This window comes from Oryza brachyantha, chromosome 6, assembly GCF_000231095.2.
Source record: "Oryza brachyantha chromosome 6, ObraRS2, whole genome shotgun sequence".
NCBI classification, from domain to species: domain Eukaryota; kingdom Viridiplantae; phylum Streptophyta; class Magnoliopsida; order Poales; family Poaceae; genus Oryza; species Oryza brachyantha.
In genome coordinates this window covers 19,891,773-19,916,160 of record NC_023168.2, presented here as the reverse complement: position 1 = coordinate 19,916,160, position 24,388 = coordinate 19,891,773, and the positions used below count along the sequence as shown (strand labels likewise).

At 40.9% G+C, this 24,388-nt stretch overlaps 4 protein-coding genes across 6 annotated transcripts; all 4 read right to left on the bottom strand.

The window, feature by feature from the left end:
- Positions 1 to 629: 629 nt before the first annotated feature.
- LOC102714470 (uncharacterized vacuolar membrane protein YML018C) lies at positions 630 to 3,384 on the bottom strand. 3 transcript variants are annotated; one of them, XM_040525603.1, is made up of 5 exons: positions 3,083 to 3,384; positions 2,699 to 2,845; positions 2,024 to 2,601; positions 1,509 to 1,932; positions 630 to 1,322 (listed from the first exon to the last, which is right to left on the bottom strand). In XM_040525603.1, the coding sequence occupies exons 3-5, from the start codon at positions 2,594 to 2,596 to the stop codon at positions 1,015 to 1,017; spliced, it is 1,305 nt and encodes a 434-aa protein (XP_040381537.1). In that variant the 5' UTR covers positions 2,597 to 2,601; positions 2,699 to 2,845; positions 3,083 to 3,384; the 3' UTR covers positions 630 to 1,014. The 3 variants fall into 3 exon arrangements, with proteins under 3 accessions (XP_040381537.1, XP_006656387.1, XP_006656388.1); XM_006656324.3 differs by lacking the exon at positions 2,699 to 2,845; XM_006656325.3 differs by lacking the exon at positions 3,083 to 3,384 and having other exon boundaries at positions 2,699 to 2,996.
- Positions 3,385 to 6,401: 3,017 nt separating this feature from the next.
- On the bottom strand, positions 6,402 to 10,044 carry LOC102714195 (peroxidase 3-like). The gene is made up of 4 exons (XM_006656323.3): positions 9,764 to 10,044; positions 9,456 to 9,647; positions 9,189 to 9,351; positions 6,402 to 7,063 (listed from the first exon to the last, which is right to left on the bottom strand). Exons 1-4 carry the CDS (start codon positions 9,983 to 9,985, stop codon positions 6,633 to 6,635), a joined length of 1,008 nt encoding a protein of 335 aa, XP_006656386.1. The 5' UTR covers positions 9,986 to 10,044; the 3' UTR covers positions 6,402 to 6,632.
- Positions 10,045 to 17,499: 7,455 nt separating this feature from the next.
- LOC107304448 (vegetative cell wall protein gp1-like) lies at positions 17,500 to 18,827 on the bottom strand. Its single transcript, XM_015838533.1, has 3 exons — positions 18,087 to 18,827; positions 17,907 to 17,989; positions 17,500 to 17,800 (listed from the first exon to the last, which is right to left on the bottom strand). Exons 1-2 carry the CDS (start codon positions 18,778 to 18,780, stop codon positions 17,931 to 17,933), a joined length of 753 nt encoding a protein of 250 aa, XP_015694019.1. The 5' UTR covers positions 18,781 to 18,827; the 3' UTR covers positions 17,500 to 17,800; positions 17,907 to 17,930.
- A 2,576-nt stretch (positions 18,828 to 21,403) lies between these two features.
- LOC102713917 (polyubiquitin) lies at positions 21,404 to 23,981 on the bottom strand. Its single transcript, XM_006656322.3, has 2 exons — positions 23,874 to 23,981; positions 21,404 to 23,036 (listed from the first exon to the last, which is right to left on the bottom strand). The coding sequence occupies exon 2, from the start codon at positions 23,034 to 23,036 to the stop codon at positions 21,663 to 21,665; it is 1,374 nt and encodes a 457-aa protein (XP_006656385.2). The 5' UTR covers positions 23,874 to 23,981; the 3' UTR covers positions 21,404 to 21,662.
- Between the last annotated feature and the right edge of the window lie 407 nt (positions 23,982 to 24,388).

Sequence of the window (24,388 nt, the reverse complement as noted above, 5' to 3'; positions counted from 1 at the left end):
CCTTCAAACCGAACGCGGCTTTAATAGTATAAACAATGAAATTAGCAAATACAAAACTAAAATCTTCCTTACAAATATGAGGTGACAAAATTCTATGTAGAAATATTTTATAAAAAAATACATCGTTTAATAATTTAGAAACCATGCGTGTAGAAGCTAAGAAATAATCTGGCTAAAAGAACACAATAGATGAAGCGCCCTGACAAAATGTTGCAATCCAAATAAGAATGTAGGCTGGTCAAATAAGGGCGTACTGTCATGGTCGTCACCCCACCCACAGCCGTTACATTCCTTTTGCGGCTAGAGTCAACATGTGTAAGCAGGGACCGAAGGCCACAGAAGAGGAGCTCTTTCTTTTGCCCGTTTGTGTGATGTGTACACTATCACCTCTCCACTACCCCGGCTCTACCTATACAAGTGTTTTCTTTTTCTAATGATGCTTTGTAAACATCCTTTGACCCTCCTAATATATCGAAGAAGAGTACTTACCGGGATGATGCCAGCAGATACCCGTCGTAGCAGCTGTTGTAGTTAATCCTACATGACATGCTGCAAGCCTGCAACCACTCCAGTTTGAATAAAATATGAATATGAAAGGCAAATGGATGGCACAGATGTGATTCCATAGTTAAATGCTACAACATTTTGAGTGTGTACAAGTATTGCATACGATATTCTTATATTAATCGATAGCAAATTAACAATGTCTCACCCTGTACAGGCAATTACAACGGTGTATGGCCTCTTGAAAGGCAGACACCAAAAAACTATAAATAGCAATTGAATCACTTGATCCGTATGCGGCGACTCAGTTACAAGCATTACAAGTGTAATATGCTCAAAATTTAGAGCAGGCATGCCAAATTGCTAATCTAAGTTCAATCCATGTCTATCTCTTTTGATGTGATTTCATGGCAAGGGAAAACAATTATAATGGCTTTACCGGTCTCACCATCCTTATACATTGCTTGTTCATTGTACATCGTAACGAGCTCCAAAACCAGGGCACTCCTATTAAACAGCACCAGTAGGGTTTTCATCACTTGGTAAATGGGTTGGGTCATCAACCATGCTAACAATAGGAGCTTCCTGCTCTTGTGGAGAAGCCTGCGGAGTACCTACTGGAATGTTGATGCCAGCAAAACCGACCAACACAGCAGCTGCTCCAATATAGTCTAATAGATGAGGAGCATGACCAGTCAGTGTGTCCACAATGGCAGCAATTGGAACTTGGATTGTGAGACCAGCTGTAGCAACTGTTGTAGTTGTGAGGAGGATTGCTTTTGCCCACAAGTAATCGCTCAAAACATTATCCAACAGACCTGTAAGCATAACAGGTTGCAGTTAGTGGCAGATACATATAGTTTGATTGTTTCGTGATCTTTTACAGGCTATTTCAATTATGACTTCTTGCAATGTTATATTAAAAATAGCGTGATGGTTAACACATATGAACATGATGCATTATTATAGCTCACATTATGGCCATGTGCTAATAGCAAACCTACCTTTTCCGACAATAAGACCAACTTGCTCCCATGTTAACCTGTGGAACGGCTCCAGCTTGGTGAAATTCAACACCAATGCAACAGGAAGGAAAAATAGCATATTAAACAGCCCCAGGAATCCCAGAAACTGAGCCATGCTCACTTCGCCTTGACCTTCTTTCTCATCGGGCAGCTTTTTCCGTATCAAGGTGATATAAACAGAATATAAGCCAGCTGAAGCAATAGAAAGGATGTCTCCAAGAAGAGGATTTGTGGCAATGGAATTTGCTGTATTACTACTTGAATCTGCCAAGCTAACAATAACTGTTCCTCCCATGCAGAGAAGTACACTGACTAGCTTCAACCATGTGAATGTTTCTCCAAGAAATACTAATGCAACCAAGAAAGTGAAGAGGCTAGACGTGCTGCTCAATATTGTATTTGACTACAGGTACAAAAAATCAAAGACATGTTAGAGACCAACAAGTGACAGGAGCAAATTAAAATAGTGGAGTGGATGGAGAATACAGTCTTACTGTAACAGTGGTGTATCTTAGAGACAGGTTGAACGTAAGCTGAGCAAGAAACCAAAAAGGGCAAACAACCATGCTAACTCTGGCCACACGAGCACGTGTCCAGCGCCCTTTTGCATCCAACCCTTTGCTGCTAGCTGCTAAACTTAGCTGTTCCTGGCCAGGGAATACTGTATCTGAAGCCAATATGTCTTCAGGTAAACTTGATGGTGAGGTTGCATTGCCCTCCTGTTCACTACTATGGAGAAGATTTATACTCTCCAGATCCGTAGACTGCTGCGGGTCTGCAACATCCTTGACTTTCAACTTTGTCCAAAAGTTGTTGATAGAATCCTCAAAGTATCGTGCAACCTCAACTATTGGGATGTAAATCACAAAGAGAGAATTGCATATGTAGGTAATCAAGAACGGAGAAACACCAGCATCCACAACTGACTGAACAATGTAGCTTGCAGCAATCCATATACCCGCAACAGTAACGATGTAAATCAATCCTAAACACCACTTCCACGAGTCTGTGCTCATCATTTTGGCCCACCTACTGCCACTGCTGCTAGGGCCATCATCAACCTTCATGCTTCCTACCAATGTGAAAATTTTAAAATTTAGCAAGGGTGCATGACACAACAAACAACAGTTTCAGGTGGAAAGTGGAAACTATGGCTTTGGTTATCTAACCCTGAAAGGAACTTTGAATGTAGAAGGAAGAGATAGCAGTTCATGCGCATCATTTGTGTCACAGAGTTAATACTAGCAACCTTAATTCCGACCGTGTTTCTAAGTTTATCACAACTCTTGCATCAGTATTCAGAAACAACTTTTTCCCTGCGCAAGAAGCATAATCAATTCAATGAATTCACATACGCCATATTTTCCCACTAGTTAGACATCAACTACCAATTAATTTTGCAGCTGCAAGCCGGTGCAGAGCAAAATTAGGCCAAGGGGTTCAGCTCAACCCTAAATTTTCTCCGGCCAAGTCCGGACGGATCTCCAACCTGCGCCGGCACATGAGGTGGCCCGCGGGATGAGGAGGGAGCGCTACGCGAGAAGAACGAGTACCTCCAGTTCAATTCGAGCCGAGACGAAGGCCGGTGGAAGGAGGCCGGGCGGGGGCGCGTCGCCCTTGAGGCCTGCTCACCGACCGCCGCCCGCCCGAGGGTGACGCTAGCGGAGCACGAGGCAAGGGCGCGATTGAGGGGGAAGTGAGGCTGCCGTCCACCTCGCTTGCTCGTCTGCTCGCCGGGCGCCGCGGGTGCGAGCCGGGGTCTCGGCGGCCGGCGGCGCCTCCGCCCCTCCGCGCGCGGCTCAGGCGAGAGGAGGAGAGATGGAGAACCGGGAGAGCAGAGAGGGGAAGGAGAAGGGTGGAGTCAAAGGGATTGGAGCGTTTGGTGATTCTCCACTTTGGTTTAAATCGGTCTTCTAGTATCATCAATTTTCATACGTATCTGTCAAATTTTAAAATTTTTGGATATATGATCTTCTAGTAAATATTTAAACTAGACACGTGAAAGTCACACGTGTAAATTTGTCTTGAAAAATATATTTTTCGTTATAGTGTATTTTTTGTTAGTTTTATGAAGGGAGTGATTGTCTGGACAATATATTTGTAAACGAAAAATAATTCGTAAACAAAATTTGTATATACGTACGGAAAATAAACTTTGGTGAAAAAAACCCTAAAATTAATTCTAAATTTAAGGCTAAAAATTTAAATTTTGGCTTATAAGTATAAAAAGAACCGAAAAAATGAAGGTGAATATTTTCTCACAGAAATTTGTGATGGTGAAAGTTCTCGAGAAGGAAAATTCATAATGCACCTAAATATTATAATACATCTGTTTTACAATATTAAAAGCTAGTACTAAATACAATATTAGAATTATGACCCTGTTTGGCATAGTTGTAGGCACAAATCTCAACTTACTCATACTCGGAGTTGTGCAAAAGACACAAATTATCTATTCTTTGAAGGAAGTTAGCATAGTTGCTGCTAGAAATGAACTACAACACGGAGATAGGTTTGTGTTGCTTCACAGCTCCACTACACCCCAAAATACCCGCTAGCTTTTTGATATAATTACGTGAGAATATCACTTAACTATCCATGACAAACATATGAGATCTCCAAACATATTGCAGGACCGAAACATAGAAACCAAGGTTACAGAGGAAGAGAATGTTAGAAATACAAGAAAAGCAATCTTTTTAATGGAATTAAAAAGAATTCTCTAACCTGATGAAGCCGTCGTCCTTGGCTCGCCAACAAAAACACAATTTGAATATGCGTATAAGTAGATCAATCTTATTGTGTCAAGTTGTATTTATAAACTGCATACAAAATACTCCTTTCAAACTCTAATTTTTTTAGACAAAATCTATATCTCTAATGTCTCAATCATTATCTATTTATACATAAAAACTTCATCACCGGCTAGGAGTACGAACTTCAAGCACTTATGGAACTCGATCTTCAATTGCCAAACCTATTACAAATTTCTAAATTACTTTCTTCCGTATCCATATCCGGCAGCCACAGCTGCCGCAGCGTCGGATTTGTTCTTACGCTCCAACCTATTTCTACTCGGTCTCAGCCTGCATACTCTACCGCCACCACATGGACCCACTAATTTTCTAGCCTTCGTACGTACACATACACATGAATAGTGCGCATACATGTACGCATACATATATGCCTACCACAGTACACCGAATGCTGTAGGCTGTAGCAGCAACCAATGACAGCCATATTCATTCTCTTCTTCGATTTTCTCCACGATTTCGGCGCTTGCGCACAAAAATTGTAAAGCCATTTACGAATCCATTAACAAAAGGTATATGTCCGCCGTACGTCATCTTATATTTAATATTAGTGTTTTTGACCGTTTAGATGTTAGCTTCTCTCTAAACCTAGTCCCGATGATCTATTGGCCGATATCGACCTTTAAGGATCCTAACCTCTAGTCTAATAATATCACGTAGCATCCCGATCGTACTAGAACTCAATTTCTTCTCAAATCTAGTCTCGATCCTTGCTATTGACCGTGGCTTAGCTCTAATTCACATTAATATTTTTTTATCATTAATCACTTCTCATTTATTTATTTATTTTTATTTTATCCCATCCTATCCTATCGCGTCCATCTATTTCTCATTTGTTACTGAGGCTTTTTTTTTCTTTGTAATCTTAATCCTTAGTGAACCATATATAAATATTTACATTTTAGCACAGATCAAGTAAATACTTTGGCAGTTTTACGAACCACACCCAGACGATAGACAATATTTCTCCTAAGCTTTTTTTTTTGAAATGTCACCCGGGGGTGAGCTTCCCCGCCTGATATTTATCCTACGCTTTTAAGGTTGCATTCGGCGGCACAGATTTATTTGTTTTCCGCGCATAAATTTCCCGAACTACTAAACGGGTATTCTATAAAACAATTTTATAGGAAAGTTATTTTAAAATATTATATTAATCTATTTTATATATTTTTTTAATAATTAATAATTAATTATGTTTTTCGTGCTAATTAACTAACCCAAGCCGAACACGGCATAAGCAGTTGTTTACATCATCGTTGGGAACGAGTGAAACATCAAGCCCCGTAAAGAGGAATCGAAAAAACTTTTTATTAACAAAGATGGAAAGTGTAATGTTCAGGTGTCATTAGCCTCATTGCACAAAAATTAATCTTCACGATTAACAAAAAAAACATGAGCATTTTTCTGATTCTTGAGGAGGTACCATAAGATATCACTGTTTTCTATATAAAATTTGGTATATTCTAATGTTTAAGGTGCTAAAAAATACTAAATTTTATATAAAAAATAATTGTATATCATAGTATAGCTATTAAAGGATGGAAAAAATGCTCAGAAAACATTGAATTAGCCTATGTAAAGTGGTTCGTTGCTTCAACCCCGTTCCGGGTGGCCTACCTACCTGGCTACCTCCTTGTCAAGAAGGCAGACGGCGACCGCCACCGCGTGGGGTTGGCCGCGCCGACGACGAGGATCACGTGTGGATTAGATATAAGAGAAGTGTTCATGGTATTATGAGATTAGTTTAAACTAAATCTCCTTAATTTTTTAAAGAAAAAAATAAGCATTTGAATTTTTGAAAAATATATTATTGATGGTCGAGATTCAAAAGTTTAACCATATTTTATCTTTAGACATCAAATATTTATCATCATTTTAGAGTTCATTTTTTGTATCCTACCGTGTCCGGCCAATGTTCTGTTTCCTGTCCTATTGAACTTATTTTCTACAATTGATTGATACGGATACGAAATATCCCGTGCCTATATATACACGATCATCGTATTCAATTATGCGTTTGAACTAATCTCTCCAACACATGAGATGATTTATATTATCACCATGTATATATTATTTTCTTATAATTGTTGAATAGTTCGTGAACACATAAAATAGTTACAGTTGCTCCAAAATAAACAGTTGCAATTGAAAAACAAAATAAAATAAAACCACAGAGAAAATACACAAGATGAAGTTACATACACAGAAGAGAATTTCCAGAACACTAGTGTAATAAAACCTCTATGAAATTTGATCATGCAAACAAGAAGATCGAGAAGAAGATGAAGTGCTAGTAGTGGGTGTTGACGAGGGCGCAGTGCTTCCTGATCTCCCCCTCGGAGCCGGTCTTGACGTCGACCATGCCCAGCTTCACCATGGACCTCGCGAACACCTGGAAGAACACCTCCGGCGGGCTGCCCACCACGCTGGCGATGTTGGCCTTCGCCGCCGCGTCGGTGACGAGCGCCGCGTCGGACTGGAACAGGCCCCGGCGCTTGAGCAGGCCCCGGTAGTAGCTCAGGTCGAAGGTGAGGAAGCTGCCCGGGTCCATCTCCACGATCGTCGTGTTGTCCGTCGGCGTCCGGCACTTGGTCCGCCGGAGGTTCGCCGCGTACTCCATGTCCAGCGACGGGTCGGCGTCCTGGGGCCCGCCCTTCCCGGTGAAGTTGTACAGCCGCTCGCTGAACGAGTTGCAGTGCGCGATGCCGATCGTGTGCGCCCCTGCAGAGTTCAGAAGCAACAGTTCAGTTAATTCAGTGACAAAACTGAAAGTTGGAATCTTTTTCTTTTTTGCGGGAAACAAGAGTTCAGTTTAGTTTCTCTGGAATTTCTGCCAAAAACCATTCATGCTTTCTCCAAATCTTCAACTGAATTCGAATAGGTAGATGGTTGTTCAGCAATTTGCAAGTTTTTCATTAAATGGTCAGACATTCAGTGCTCTGCAATTTATTCGAGAAAACGAGATGCACTGGATACTGCAAAAAACCATTCATGCTTTCTCCAAATCTTCAACTGAACTCGAATAGGTAGATGGTTGTTCAGCAGTTTGCAAGTTTTTCATTAAATGGTCAGACATTCAGTACTCTGCAATTTATTCGAGAAAACGAGATCTACTGGATATCTGTCTGCCCAGGACCATTCAAGTACAAGATATATTCAGTGCTCCTGCAATGGATTGCACGTAGTGTTGTCATCTAGCTAGGAACCTCTAGTGTGTGGACGGTAGCTAGCTAGGATTATCTTAAGTAGAATATGTATGCAGTGTAGCAGGAATGCAACGTTGTAACCTTCTTCAGAGACATCAAGTTAACGCTGACGAGTACGTGACTACATCAACACATGGGTGTAATTAGCTGTTGTCATTCAGATTCAGGTCTAAATCAGAAATGATCATTGCTCACTGGTATCTACATTTGTGTGAAAAACATGTGAGAATCAATGATAGAGTGCATGCCCTCAGCACATCATATGTGTATACATATTTCCAGCTTCTATACATGAAATACAATGTAAATCATTCCTTGATCTTCCAAATTAAGGATTGGTAAAATAATCACTCGCACCCTCGTTGTTTGACTTTTTTGTTTCGAAAGCCAAACGACATATTTATAAAATAAAAAATAATTTTTGAATAAACTTTATATATGTATATATTTTTCTTAGCGACCTAAAAACAAATGTTGAAAAATAAACAACGATGCACAGGCTCTAAAACTAACTCTAAATTTAAGATTAAAAATTTAAATTTTAGCTTATAGACATTAAAAAACGTGAAAAGATAGACCTTGATGAGCCAGGTAGGAGGCCAGTTACATCACACTTCCTTTTTTAGAGTTGTATATCGAGTCATTTTACCTGCTACTAACTCCAAGTACGGGACAGGACATAAGAACTGAATCTTTGTCTTGGCGGTTTTTGCACGTCGTTAACCACTAAACTTAATAAAAATCTCGGCAGTTAGCGTGTCAGTATCTGTGCCACACTCTCTAAAATACACTGTGCTGCATTTCATTTTATTGCACTGAACAGACTAGTCATCCTTCAATTAATTAAAAGGCCTCCTTATCTGTTGGTAGATTCATTATATACCTACTAAACTGTTTTTTAACTTTGATGTGACTGCGACGTGCCCTTGAACAAATTCAGCTAAAGCTTTGGCCTTCTATGAATTTGTTAGAGTCAAGCCCTCTGACAGATGGAAGGCATGCTTCTGTAGTCTACTGTACAGAAGTCTGTTCAGTTCTGGTTCTCATAGATAATGTACACTCGGTAGTCAGTTCTAGATTCCTATTGGGAGGCTGTTTGTTGTTGTACATTGCAATTGGTGAGTTTGAAGTGATATTTCTTCTGAATCTTTGGAGATACAACCTGCTTCAGGGCAGCAGTTTTACTGGTGAAATGGTGATGTGAGTGGCTGAGAGTGAGAGCGTGTCATAGTTGCCGACTGAACACACAAAGAATTTGCCAAAGTTCACTCATCACTAAAACTATCGTTCTCTGCATATTGCATCACACATCACCAATTCACTATTTGTCGGTGGCTTGTAGCGCCACGTGTATCAGCTAGATCAAGCCAGATAAAACACCAAACCTGAATTCTTCTTTACTCCTGAAGAGTACTAGTCAGTATGCTTAGGATAATCTTAGGTAACAGTTTGTGTCCAGTTAATCGATCATTAGGTGAATAATTTGTTTTTTAGAGAGAGAGAAGAGACGATTTTGTCATTAGGTGAAACTGGGCTTTTGATGAACTGCAATTAATACTAACGGTGAAACTGAAATCTGAACTCTGAACTCTGAAGTACGTGGATGGTAAAATGGAAGAGTGGATGATCGGATTGTTTACCTGACAACCAGACGAGGTCGGCGAGGTCGAGGCCCTTGCTCTGGAAGGCGGAGAGGAGGTCGGTGAAGTTCATGGTGGGCGCCGGGATCTGGTCCAGCGCCTCCTGCTTGATCGACACCGTGCCGTCGCGCCGCCCCGTCGGCACCCGCCAGAACGGCCCACCCTGCATATCATCTCGCCGTCAGCTCGACCGCCGGCGATCGCAATGCAAGTGCGTGGGTAGGTGGGAGGACCGAGGAGGAGGAGGAGCGGAGTGGAGAAGCTTACGACGACGGAGATGGCGTCGCGGGTGGCGAGCGCGAGGATGTCGGCGCAGGAGACGACGCCGGGGCACTCGTGCTCGAGGATGCTCTTGATGCGGTCGATGAAGGCGAACCCCCGCAGCGTCAGGTTCGGCGCCGCGTCCCTCTCCGCCTCCGCGCCGTCCGTCCCGTTCAGCAGCACCGACGCGTCGCACCCCTGCAAAACCCAACACCACCACCACGCCGCCGGCGGCGAGCGGGGCCGTCAGCTTACGCCACGAACGCCGGCGAGCAACGTACCTAGGCTACGGCCGGCGAAGCTAGCACACGTACCCTGACGAAGCAGTCGTGGAAGTGGGTGCGGATGAGGGTGGCGGCGATGGATGGCGCGAGGGGGATGTGCTGCCCCACGTAGTGCTTCACGATCTCCTCCGCGCGTGGGCAGCTGTGCTCGTAGAACCCTTCCTTCAGCACCCACGCCTGCGCGCCGCCGGCGACCGAGACCGCCACCGTCACCACCACCACCATCACCAACGTCGTCAATGGCGCGGCCATGGCACTCTAGCTAGCTAGCTCAAGATAGCTGCTTTTTCTTCCCTGACAGTCTATGAGAGTGCACTCGGCTATATATAGAGACAGTGAGAAAAGGCAGTGTCCAATCCAGTGTGATAGCATGAGCTGAGCTTACATACGTTGCCATAGGATTTCAATACCAGTATTATTGTTGGTGGACGAATATTAACACCATGTTTAGTTGTGAGAAATTTTTGGGTTTGATTGTCACAACATATATACCGATACACATTTAAAGTAGTCTAATACTTTCTCCATATTTTTTTATATGACACTGTTGACTTTTAGATCCACGTTTGACCATTCGTCTTATTAAAAAAATTATATAATTATTAATTATTTTGTTATAATATGATTTATTATTATAGAAACTTTAATTATGCATTACAATTTTGCATATTTGGATATAAATTTTGAATAAGACGAATGATCAAACGTGATTCTAAAAGTCAACGGTGTCATACATATTAATATGGAGGGAGTAACAAAAAAATTACAGATTCTGTCAGAAAACTGCGAGACGAATTTATTAAGCCTAATAAATCTGTCATTAGCATATGTTTACTGTAGCACCACTTTGTCGAATCATGGTGCAACTAGACTTAAAAGATTCGTCTTGCAATTTATACGCAATTTATGTAATTGTTTTTTCGTACATTTAATATTTCATATATGTGTCCGAATATTCAATGTGACAATATGAAAAATTTTGTTTTGGGAATTAGACAGGGCCTAACAATTGATATATAGTTTTACTTGATAATTGATAATTGATATGATAGTATAAAGAAATATGATTCATTAGATTAGAAAAAAAATAATTGGTAAAGATCGTCAGTAGAGAGTACCGTAGAACACCTAGACTAGCATTGGCCTACGTGGCGATTGATGTTTTAGTTTGATTTTTTTAAGATAATGTTCAGTTTGGTACGTATTTGTATTTAAGTTGGGTTTGGTTTAGGATCCATTATTTGGGGAGTTACGCAACTGAAAAAAAAAATACGATCGAGTTAGTAGGTGGAGAAGGACGTACGTACACACACATAACAGAAGTTTGGTAATGGACAGCTTCGTTAGCATCTAGTAGGTGACTCAGTCACCAATGGCATCTGAGATAGGCCATGTACTGGCCTGTTCTTGTTTGGTTGTTTTCGTCAAATTTGATGGAAATTTGAACTGTTAATTTCGTCTGAATTTCTTACTTTCTGAATATGTTTGATTTTTTACCCGCCAGACAATACATTCAGACATTATCTTGAAAAAAAAGACAATACATTCAGAATTGAGGTTTGCTTCCGTCCAATAAAAAGTAATAAAAAGTATCTCGAGGTATCAGTACCTCATGGTATCAAATCGTTTCTGATCATTGGATCTAACAGTGCACATCCTACCCAGCTAGAATCAATGGTGAGAAACGATTTGGTACCTTAAGATAGCGGTATCTTGAGTTACTTTTTGTTGGACCGAGACAAATCTCTTCAGAATTTCATATTCAGACAAAGTGTCTGGTGCAGTGATATTGGTCAAGGTCGCAATGCATGCCCTGATAGGCCTCATCACAAGCTGCAAGCTTTTTTGCAACACTTTCTATCCCTCCTCTGTCTGCATCTAGCATGATTCAGCTCCCCATCCATCATCCACATCCAGTAAAGCTTGAAGAAGAGAGGGGGAGAAGAATGAACGGTCCACATGAGCACACATTAAATCGCCACCCAATGTGCATGAACAACTGTGATGAACATTTGCATTCCTGCACTTTCTTTTGGCACTTGCTACAGCATAGTTGCTACACCCTCCCATTCATCAGAAGCTCAGATTGCAGCATCATGTGCAGTTGCTCACTTTGTACGGCACAAAGCTGTATCATATTGTATATACAAACAGTCAGTACTGGAGTAGAAGCAGCAAATTGCAGCAGCAGCAGATTTGGTGATCAGAAGGATATGCTACCTGTTACCATTGAAAACTGAGTAGCAGTATCAAGGACAAGTATGACAGCAGGAGTAGATGATGCATGGCTCACATGTGTCTATAATAATTCATTATATATATGGGTAGGGATGCATGAGAGGCCTAGTTGGAATCTGAATATCTATCTGATCGGCTTGCAAGGATGGACGAAAAATCCAGCTCCAACTGGGGATGCTGTTCCTGCTCAATAAGTTTCTTTGCTCCAATCTTTTCTGTTACAATGGCAGTGTCTGTACCTAATCGATCAATGTGCCCATGAAAATTTTTGGTTAGGTTAAAGGCCATGTCATTGCTTACCACATTGCTATGTTCTTGTCGAGCACCGACAGCCTAGTCTGATTGCTACCGGTTGTCCTGACAATCCAGGTAGCCAAAGGGGTTGGTTTAGCATCACAAATTTTGTAGTAGTACTTGATTTTTATGTATATATCACTAGTGATGATTGAGTGGATAAATGCAAGATGAAAAGCAACTGAGAATTCAGCTCTTTTAGTCGACATTTTGGCATCACATTATTGTCTTCACGGGCATGATCTCTCCTTTGAGTTAAGAGAGATCGAGATAAGGTTGGTAAACAAGGCTTTACAGAGGGAAAAGATAGTGAAGCCATCAAAAGCAACGGCCTCTAGTTTTCACATCTTTAGTTGGCTACCTAGAATGCAGCCTACAGATCTCTTTTAAGTTCAGAGAATCGAAACAACTTTTGGAATAACTTGCCAACAACAAAAATTACAGTGGCGAGCTAGCTATGGAACACACGCAATGCCAATCTATGTAGTGTTTTTTTTAGCAACTCTCCGGTGCATTTTACTTGTAGTATTATACTACCAGTAGAAAAAATATATTTTTGTACTTTGTTAATTAGTATTTTTTTAATAAAGATCATAATAAAAAGGATGATATTATCCTTGAAATTTCTACTACACCTTATATTGTTGGTAGTATAATTTAATTACAGTTATCTAATAAAAATAGATCAACGATATGGATTAAATTTTACTACCAGTAAAATACATGAAGTCGTTTTTTTTTGAGGTTATGAACAGACCACTAGGTTCAGTTAGTTCTGAGTTATTTCAATGCAGTTCAGGACCACGTACTGTAGAATCTACACGTTCATCTTTATTCTCAAGAGAGAACAGAATCAACAAAACATCTGATTACTGATTAGTCCATACGGACCATATAAAGCAAGAGCAATGCGTATGTTCCATGTAGTGAAAGGTTTTGAGCTAGTTACATTGATGATACGGCCATGATGCCAGCAGTCATATCAACAAGGAAGGTATAATTTAGGCTGAGAAATGTTTTGGTCTAAGAGATCCCCATTGATTGCTATCAACATTGATATACCGTTTTTTCGTTTCTATTTATGCTTATAAACCAAAATTAACTTTTTTTCGTGAAAAAAACCAAACAATCGTCTAAGTTGGCAGACTACTGATGTGAAGCAGCAATTACTTGCGTGTATTTAAATTATATGAACTTATGGCTGAGAATTAAAATTCCAACTGATTCGGTTTTCATTTTCTTTTGTTTATTGTTGGAGGTACAACATAATCCTACTTTCTGGTTTTCACTTTGGTGCCTCTGAAGTGATTTTGAGATGTTGGATGAAGAACAGTAGAGTGGCCTTCCTACTTTGTCCGGTGAACATGTGTTCCTAACTCACATGAAGACAGCACCGTTTCCTAACTCACATGAAGGCATCATACTTCATTTAATACATTCGGTACATCCTCCTTGTACATACTAAGAGCAGACATAATAGTAGTCTATAAGCCAGCTATAAATATATTTTTTAAAAAATATAAGAGAAGAGAGAAGAATAGTGAACTATTAATTTATAGTCAGCTGTAGCACGAGCTCTAAGACGAAATGTGTGTATGATATGTGAGTCCATGTATAATGTTTTGTAGATAACTATTGTATAAATTGATTATTAAATTTAGTATAGATGATTTAGAGCCAGTAGTTGGCTATACTATTTAACTTGTTCTCATAGTAGTGTATTTGGTGCACACACACCCAAGAGTTCAATCTTATCCCTCTGCCCAGAACTCCAGATGCAGAATTCAATCAGAGAGGTCAAGTGGTATAGTTTGGCTCTGCTTGGCACACCATTTTAAATGTAAAAGATTAAAATTAGTTGTATGAAATTATTTTTTTGAGAATATTCTGCCATGTTCGCTCCAAATAAATAAATGGCTCCTAGCATTAAGTCCACAATTATTACCTTTGTTCTAAAATGTAAGTATTTTAAAATATAAATTTTATATCATAATATAAGTATCCATGCGCCAATTCCTATTGCTCTTATCAATTTAATGATTCCTTAACCAATCAGCTGCTTGTAAAAGATATCTTCATAATTCTAAATTGGAAAATTGATCACAGGATTGATTAAAAGGATATATTTTGACAACAACTCAATATTTGCTAAATAATCTGAAAATGTGTATATTTTTGGAATGGAATGAGTAAGCCCGTAAGCAGAAGAAACTAGACTCCGAGTAATTTTTTGAATGATTTTCAAAATTTCAAATTTGAAACAGTAAAACTCAATAAAATGAAATCGAGATTTGGCGAAAACTGTTATATCGTTGAGGTTGAGGTTGGTATCCGCCACTCAATCGCAAGGCGAATCTGGCGAAATTTTCTAAGAAATAACATTATTTTAATGGAAAATCGCAAGATTAAAGGTCATCCGTGGAAAAATCGTAATTTTAGCACTCTGTTGAACGGTGGGTGTTAGTGTTCGATTGGGCCCTGTCGAATTGCTACTGTTTGACAGATGACCCTATCGAACACCCACCGTTCGACAGGGCCCACCATCTAGCGCCGAGAGGCCTGTCGAACTGCTGACGATCAACAACCCCCCACCGCTCGAGTCGAACTATGCTGGTGTTCGAGAACCTGTCGAACTGCCCCTGTTCGATAGGCCCTGTCGAACACACTCGTCGTTCGATAGGTGGCTTGTCGAACTACGGAAAATTACGATTTTCCACTGATGATTTTTAATCTTGCGATTTTCTATTAAAATAATGTTATTTCTAAAAAAGTTTGAACCTGACCTTATACTTGCCTAAGAGTGAAGTGCATCAGCGGTCTCTAAACTTGTATGCATGTGTCATCTAGGTCCCTGAACTCTCAAAATGCATTTTTAGGTCTCCGAACTTGTCCAGGAATGTCATATAGGTCCAACGAGCTCTAACCCGCTCCATCTGTTGGCGTGGCATGCCACGGTGACACCTACGTGTTGGTGGTGTTACATGGGTCCCACATGTCAGTTTCTCTCTCTCCTCCTTATTCTTTTCTCTCCCTTCTCGTAGGCGCCACCGTGACATGCCACGTCATCAGATGGAGCGGGTTAGAGCTCGTTGGATCTATATGACACCCCCGGACAAGTTTGTGTACCTAAAAATACATTTTGAGAGTTCAGAGATCTAGATGACACATACATATAAGTTTAGAGACCACTGTTGCACTTCACTCCTTGCCTAATTACAGCTCATCGTAGCTGCCCAGCTCCATAGTGACATGACAACTGACAGGCTGAGGACACTGTCAACTGACCGGGTCAAATATTACTTTTAGATGGTCACTGCAGATTGCAACTGTGTTTAGAGTACCAGACTTGAGTAATTAACAAGATCCAATTAACAATCTGCCGTCAGGTTTATTTTCTGAACCTTGTTCGTCTTGTCTGTTCTCATCATTGCAGGCTCACTTCAGTAAGTAGGTATTTGGGACAATGTCACTCCCATATCATATTCTGTAGAGTAGTAGACCCAGCCCCTTTTCTGACTAGTACAAGATACCTGCGAGGATCACTTGCAAGGGCAAACAAGAACAACTTCACATTGGCATTTTCTGCCCAAGAAAAAGGTCAGCAATAGTACTACTGCTACTTTGCATGGCATGCCCCTTTGTGCATGGGCGAATCCTTGGAAATGACCTTCATCTTTACATCTCTTTCAGAGATTGGTTGTCAATTACACCTCTCACTTTCAGCTTTGGGAGCCCCCTAAAGATAGATGATTACAGTTACTAACAGAAACATATTCCACGGTAGGTTTGTGCTAATCATTTCATAGCTGTAATTAAGTAGTGAACCTAAAGATTCTTTACATTCCTTATTTGCAGTCATTCCAAAGAATGTTTGTATGGTTATCTTTTACCATGTGTTTTGGGTGGATACAAGGGGAAACCAAAATTCTAAAATGCATGGTCATGCTTGCGGTTGTGTTCTATTTCCCTGGTCTATTACGTGTGTCTTTCCTAACTGCTAAATTTTATATATTTTACAAAAAGTTTGTATATAAAAGTTTATCATCTTATATTTCTAAGTAGTAATAAATTTCATCATTTATATCATTAAATATGCATCACAAAATTCAAAAAAAAATTATCTTCATCTAGCAGAAAGAACACAGTGCGGGAAAGATGACAAAAGGAAGAGACCCCATCCATCCATAATAATAATCCATCATCCAAACAACACTAGAAAAGACACTTAAGAGTTAAGATCGATCAAGAAACGAACAAAAAGGGAGATGAAATCAAGTGATTATTCCATTGTTCAAACTATCAATGGTACCATGAGCATGAGCTGAGGTTCGTAGTTGGTACACACTGCCACGCCCGTGAATATAATCATTGCCGTCGATGAACTCCAATGCAGTATAATACATGAATGAATGAATATACCAATGTCTAAGTGGATCAATTGGTTATGCATCAGACATACACGTCACCAGGACAGCAATGACTGTTCTAGAAGGTTTTGGTGTTGGTTGCGACGTTGCCATCTGACGAGACGGCATCGTTTTCGTAGGGCAACAATCAGGATTTTACTTATTGAGTTATCATGATTATTGGTGATAATCGTGGCAATCACAATGAAAAACATATGAATTTAAATTTATTTTTTTGATTAAAGCCATCGTGCCTTTTGTACTGACTACAGGGCCAGCTCACATATCAGTCACATAAGTTGCTTCCTAATACTACACGATTTCTCGAGGTTAATTAATATTTGACAGAATATAATTATATGGATTTTTATAAGAACTTTTTAAAATATTTGACAATGTTCATGAAGCATATGTATGCCACTCCATAAATTTATAATCTGAACTCAGCTCTCACACGGAAGCACATGGAAAAATATAAAATCACAACATAACACATGAAAAAAAATACAAATCACAACACATAAATCGTACAAATATTATTCATGTTTGAATGTATTTATTTAGATGGACTTTTAATTTGAAGAAAACATAGTAACAAATTATTATACCACTAATTAATTATTAACTATAAAAATTAGAAAATATATTAATTTTATTTTTTAAAGCAACTATATATATATATCATTTAGCAGTTTGATAAGCTTCGTGTGGAAAATAAGGAAATATGATACGTGACCTTATACTATTCCACTCTCCGTGGGCTCTCCATGGGGAAAGGCCCAGTATGAAAAGGACCGATTTGACCTGGCTCTCGATTTAGTTACGAGCCCAGCACGTGAGAACATGAGCCCAATCATTAACTATATCAACAGTTTGAAAGTGAGGAAAATCAAATTTCACTAAACATTATTTATTTGATATTTCCATGGACCACAAAAAAAATACATAGAATGTACTTAATCTATAATTTCTTACTCACATCCTAAAACCCTAAACTTATATCTAAAACACTAAACTAACATTTATCAACTCCTAAAACCCTAAACTAACATTTACTGACATCCAAAGATAACTAAGACGATTACGACGGTCGGCTGTGGTGAAGCAGCAGATAGACTACGGTCAACACCTGCCAAAAACAAAATCAGAAGGACAGGTACGTGCTGCATGAGAATCAGACCACGAAATTTGACAGATTGTTCAAAATTCATATAAAGTTTCGAATATGAATATACCTGACGATCTACGACGACGGGGTGTTAATTAGCAGGTGCTGGAGCTGAAGGGCTCGGAGGCATCAATGGTGGCACCGCAGGCGCTGTCAAGTCATCACCAGATTAATTACGTTAATCAATCTCTTCAAACGAAGACTGCACTAAAAATAAATAATTAATAAGCATGGTTAATGAGCATACTGTTGCACAAGGAGAAGATCTGAAGAGGAACCGTGGCGCCGCAGGTGTTGGGGAGCGTCATCATCTTCATGAGGTCCAAGGGCAGGGGGAGGAGCTTGCTCAGGTCGCCGTTGATGCCGTGGCACAGGCAGATGGCCGCCTTGTCCGCCAGGGACTTGAACCCCGCGCAGCAGGTGTCCGGTGGCGTCTGCATTGTGCTGTTCGTCAGGTACTCCGCGCATGGCATCATCGACATCATTGGCGTCAAGCACTCCTTTGGCTGCTCCGGCGCCGGCGATGGCGGCGGTGCGCTCGACGACGGCGAGCTGGGGGAAGCGGGCGATGGTTGAGTCGGTGGGGTTCCCGGCGAGCTGGGTTGCTGGAACGGGAAGGGGAACGGCATCGGGAACGGGAAGCCAGAACCAGCCGACCCCGACGAGCCAGCCGCAGGGATCGGAAGCGGGAACGGGAACCGGAAGCCAGACCCGCCAGCCGATGGCGGAGCACCGGCGCCGCCTCCGCCGCCAAGGAACGGGAACAGTATGCCGAGGACTCCCGGCCCTCCGGTGGCAGCTTTGGATTCTCCGGCAATGGCCGGCTCGGAAGCAGCTTCCTGGTTGAAGCCTTGGACCCTCGCGTCCGCGGGCGGCGCCAGCGTCGCCGCCACGAGGGCGAAGGCGAAGAAGAGGGCGGTGAGCTTGGACGGCGGCGCCATCTCTCTCGTCGTGGAGATCAGGAGCGGTGGCTTGGCTACGTGTGTTGTTGCGCCTTGGCTGATTGCTGTGCAGAGCAGCGTGGGATCCATCACAATTTATAGCGACCATCGTATAGAGATTTGGGGTTTGAATTTTCGTGTAACAAGATTGGACTCTCAACTCTGGATTAAGAAGACTGGGTTAACTAATAATTTTCATACGTAATTAAGCTGGTAAACAGGTAAACATATATCCGGTGAACTTACAAGTTCAAAGCGTCTTATGTTTTTAATCTCTTCTTTCGTTAGGAGAATACAGCTTCCAATTCTGTCTGTCTCAAGTAAATGAGTGAAACTTTTCGCTGTTTTTCAGATAAAAGTATGCAGCCTTTTAAAAGTTTGCGTTTTTTCATCCTAAAGAAGAAGAGAACGTAAAGTCTGTGGGCTCGGTGGCTAATAATAGTACTCTGGATTCAGATCTACGCTGAAGAATTTTAACAGAGTCCAGTTAGCATAAATCTGTGTCTATTATCGTTTGCCTTGAAGAGATATCAGAGTCCGTTATAATTTCTGAATTTGTGTTGATATTGATAGCATAGAACTCGTTTTTTTTTTCAGATAAATCGGAGAGTATGCCACAATTAACCGCTAATACTTCAGTTTGAGGATTACGCCGAGTCCAACGTATTTGATTCTTCTTCCGCTCGTCTGTCAGGATGTAAGAGGACACAGCATGCAATTCTGCTGATCTCAAGTACTCCACCCAGTTTAATAATTCTATTCTTTTGAATATAATGCAGGTTTTTAAATATATCTTTGGCCATAATTTTCTACTAAAACATATGCAATAAGTAAATAGGTGTTTACGGTGTTTAATTTTATTGAATTACACTTTACAACTCATCTACAAACGTCCTAGTAATTTCAAACTACATATTTAAATATTGTTAATAGTCAAATTTTTAAAAGATTACTCTTATCTTCGTCTAAAACAAGAAGAAAAATAAAACTAGGCGTACATGAAACTCTCCACTTCTTTTAAGATAAAGAAAATCCAGATTTTGGAAAATGGCATAGCGATATATATAGACGGTCCAAATAGTGTGAAGGTCCGCCTCTGCTTTCACTGCTACTAGAGAATTATGAAACTATCGATCTCTTTTCAGATAAACTGAAGAGTATCCATGTTTACACCTAAAAAAGGGAGTCGACACACGTTGATTCCTCGGTTTGTAAGGGGCTATTCATGTCATATCGGATGTTTGGACACTAATTTAAAGTATTAAACATAGACTAATAAAAAAACTAATTTTATAAATAAGAGCTAATCCAATTTTTTAAATCTAATTAATCCATAATTAGTACTTCTTCCTCCGTCGACTTTTTTATACGCGTTTGACCATTCGTCTTATTAAAAAAATTTGTCAAATATGTAAAGTTATATATATGTATAAAAATATATTCAACAATACACGAAATGATATGAAAATAATTAATAATTAAGTAAATTTTTTGAATAAGACGAATGGTCAAACAGGTATAAAAAAGTCAACGGCATCAAACATTTAGGGATGGAGGGAGTAAATGTTTACTGTAGCATCACATAGGCTAATCATGGATTAGTTAGGCTCATTAGATTCGTCTCGCGAATTAATCCAAGATTATGGATGAGTTTTATTAATAGTCTACGTTTACTATTTATAATAAATATCCAAACATCCGACGTGACTAGGGGCTAAAGTTTTATCCTTAGAAACAAACACCCCTAATTAATCCAAAGCTGATATTTTCAGCTTGTAATTATCAGTATTATACTGAAGACATGGGACTCTGCATTGAGTCCTGAATAAATTCAAATGATATATGCTAAAATTTAAATAGCAAACCTTAAATTTAAAGTTAATTTTAAGTGTTTTTTATCGCAGTTAGTTTATAGCTTTGGCTAATAAATCAAAAAACACATATACAAAAATTTTATTTATAAATTATTTTGCGTTTGTAAATTATATCATAAAAAGCCAAATAATTGCATGCAATCTAAAGCTCCAAACGTTCATTGTACTTTGCTTTACCCTGGATGCCTGGACTAATCATAGTCCATACAGAGAGCAGATTGGTTTGTCGGATATCTTAGATGGAACTTGCAAATTTTAGAATGAATAACATTTAGTTTCGAATGATATAATTACATTTAGTTTCGAATGCTATGATTAGAACTACGAAACGATATGTTTAACTCTTTGGGTTTAAAGAGAAGTACAAAAGAAAATATGGGACAGCTCAAAAAATAACTAGATACGCTAGCTTGCAGAAGGATAATATGTGAATGGCCAGCTTTTGGTCTGCACCATAACAATGGCAACAACAGCACAATTAAAATGCATTCAAAAGACTAGTTCCCTTAAGAAAAATCAACAAGCATTGCCGTAGATGATCAACAGATGCTAATATGGGCAACAAAGATGCTAAGATGAACATAACTGAGGCCATAGCCACCAAATGTGCAAACAGCAACCGCGCCTTATCTGCAAACATCCTTCTAGCTCAGAAACTGCTCCATTTGATGGAACCAAAAAATCAGAGCAGAAACATATCAGGGTACACAAAAATCAGAAAATAGTAGACAATAGCAGAAGCTGAGTAATAAAACGACACAATGATTAGGGCTCACTTATTCATTATATTATAGATCTTCCAAGCTGCTCCATCGCAGCATTGTAGCAACATGTTCAGACACCACCAAATCATACTTAACGGATACACATTACAGCTAAATAGCACACAATGAAACGAGACAAGATTTAGACATAGCGGGCAAAGACCAGATATGCAGAACTCCATCGGCGAAGACAATGGTCAGACCTGTGAACCCTAGAACAGCAGCTCCTCCATGGCCAAAGGACTTACTGGCCACCACGGAGGCGGAGCACCAAATGGAGGGTGGACTCCTTCTGGATGTTGTAATCCGCAAGGGTCCGCCCATCCTCAAGCTGCTTGCCGGCAAAGATCAGACGCTGCTGGTCCGGGGGAATACCCTCCTTGTCCTGGATCTTGGCCTTCACGTTGTCGATCGTGTCCGAGGACTCAACCTCCAAGGTGATGGTCTTGCCAGTAAGGGTCTTGACAAAGATCTGCATACCACCCCTGAGCCTGAGCACCAGGTGGAGGGTGGATTCCTTCTGTATGTTGTAGTCAGCCAGTGTGCGGCCATCCTCGAGCTGCTTGCCGGCAAAGATGAGACGCTGCTGGTCCGGGGGGATACCCTCCTTGTCCTGGATCTTGGCCTTCACGTTGTCAATCGTGTCCGAGGACTCGACCTCAAGTGTGATGGTCTTGCCAGTAAGGGTCTTGACGAAGATCTGCATGCCTCCCCTGAGCCTGAGCACAAGATGGAGGGTGGATTCCTTCTGGATGTTGTAGTCAGCCAGGGTGCGGCCATCCTCGAGCTGCTTGCCAGCGAAGATGAGACGCTGCTGATCCGGAGGGATGCCCTCCTTGTCCTGGATCTTGGCCTTCACGTTGTCGATCGTGTCCGAGGACTCGACCTCAAGAGTGATGGTCTTGCCGGTCAGGGTCTTGACGAAGATCTGCATGCCTCCCCTGAGCCTGAGCACAAGGTGGAGGGTGGATTCCTTCTGGATGTTGTAGTCAGCCAGGGTGCGGCCATCCTCAAGCTGCTTGCCAGCGAAGATGAGACGCTGCTGGTCCGGAGGGATGCCCTCCTTGTCCTGGATCTTGGCCTTCACGTTGTCGATCGTGTCTGAGGACTCGACCTCAAGAGTGATGGTCTTTCCGGTCAGGGTCTTGACGAAGATCTGCATGCCTCCCCTGAGCCTGAGCACAAGGTGGAGGGTAGATTCCTTCTGGATGTTGTAGTCAGCCAGGGTGCGGCCATCCTCAAGCTGCTTGCCAGCGAAGATGAGACGCTGCTGGTCTGGAGGGATGCCCTCCTTGTCCTGGATCTTGGCCTTCACGTTGTCGATCGTGTCCGAGGACTCGACCTCAAGCGTGATGGTCTTGCCGGTCAGGGTTTTGACGAAGATCTGCATACCTCCCCTGAGCCTCAGCACCAGGTGAAGGGTGGACTCCTTCTGGATGTTGTAGTCAGCCAGGGTGCGGCCATCCTCAAGCTGCTTGCCAGCGAAGATGAGACGCTGCTGGTCTGGGGGAATGCCCTCCTTGTCCTGGATCTTGGCTTTGACGTTGTCAATGGTATCCGAGGACTCCACCTCAAGGGTGATGGTCTTGCCGGTGAGTGTCTTCACAAAAATCTGCATCTGCACGCACAAAATTACCAAGCATGGTCAGCCACTGTAAACATGAAATTTAACAACATAAAGTAACAGATCAACAGGAAGGATTAGCAGAATTCAGTTATCAAAACAACGTATACTAAGATGTTAGGTGACATCTGAACTGCAAGATTCAGACGCACATCAAAACCATGACAGCATCCGTATACTTGACACAACAGCAGCCTAACCAACTAACAACCATGCAGAATACTCCACCGAACGAAACTAATCTGCAGGTCTATGAAACAAAAGGAGTTTGGACCACTAGAATTGCAAAGAAAAACTGATTTAATACCTAGTATCATCTCAATTGCACCGCAAGTTATTAACATACAGGCTATCAGATTCCAGATGCAACATTTGATAAGGTTGGCCTAGGCGCTATGTAATCAGAAATAGCAGGAACAAATAATACTTCATCAACCGACTCACTCACAGCCCTAGATTGAGCATGTAACATAAACCGAGTAGATCTATGCACCTAGATGAACTGAGTCAGAAATAATCTAAGCAAAAACACCCCGCCTCGCCGCACAGATCAACGGGGGAAAAGGGAATAAATCATTTCCTAAATCCTACTCATGAACAGATCCGACCATATCACAACCTAGATCCGAACCAATCCTTCTCACATCAACAAGATAGCCAGCAGCACATATACTGATATACATACCACGCGCAAATCAAACACGACGACCGAAAAAGCCGTCTCACCGCCATCTTACCCACCCAACTACCACGGCAATCTCACAGTTCACAAAGCACGAACAGAACGGAATCGAACGCGGAACGATCAGGGGGGAAAAATCGCGGCGGTACCTTGAGAGGAGGAGGATTCGACGACTTGCTTCGATTGGGAGGAGAATTTTTTCTGTTCCTCTTGCGATTCGGGTTTCGATGGACGAGGGAATAGGCGAGGAGGGATTGGGGATTTATAGGCGGGGAGGAGGAGCCGGCGGCCTCTCTGGCTCCGATGACTCTCGTGAGGCTACCGCGGTGGGTGGGGCCCAATGGGAAATGACAAATAGTAGTACATACGGAATATTAATACTCCGTATTATTTCTTTATTGGTTTTTTACGATGTTAACTTTTAGTCCGTTTGAATATACATCTTATTAAAAATATATATAATTATTATTTATTGTGTTTTATTATAATTTTTTATTATAGAAATTTTAAGTATGTCTTACCATTTAAATAAAACAGACATCCAAACATTAAACATTAGCTTTAAAAATCAAAAGGTGACGAATAAATAAAAATGAAGGAATCATTAGGCCGTGTTTAGTTTCTAAAAACATCACATCGAATTTTTAGACACCTAACGAAGCAT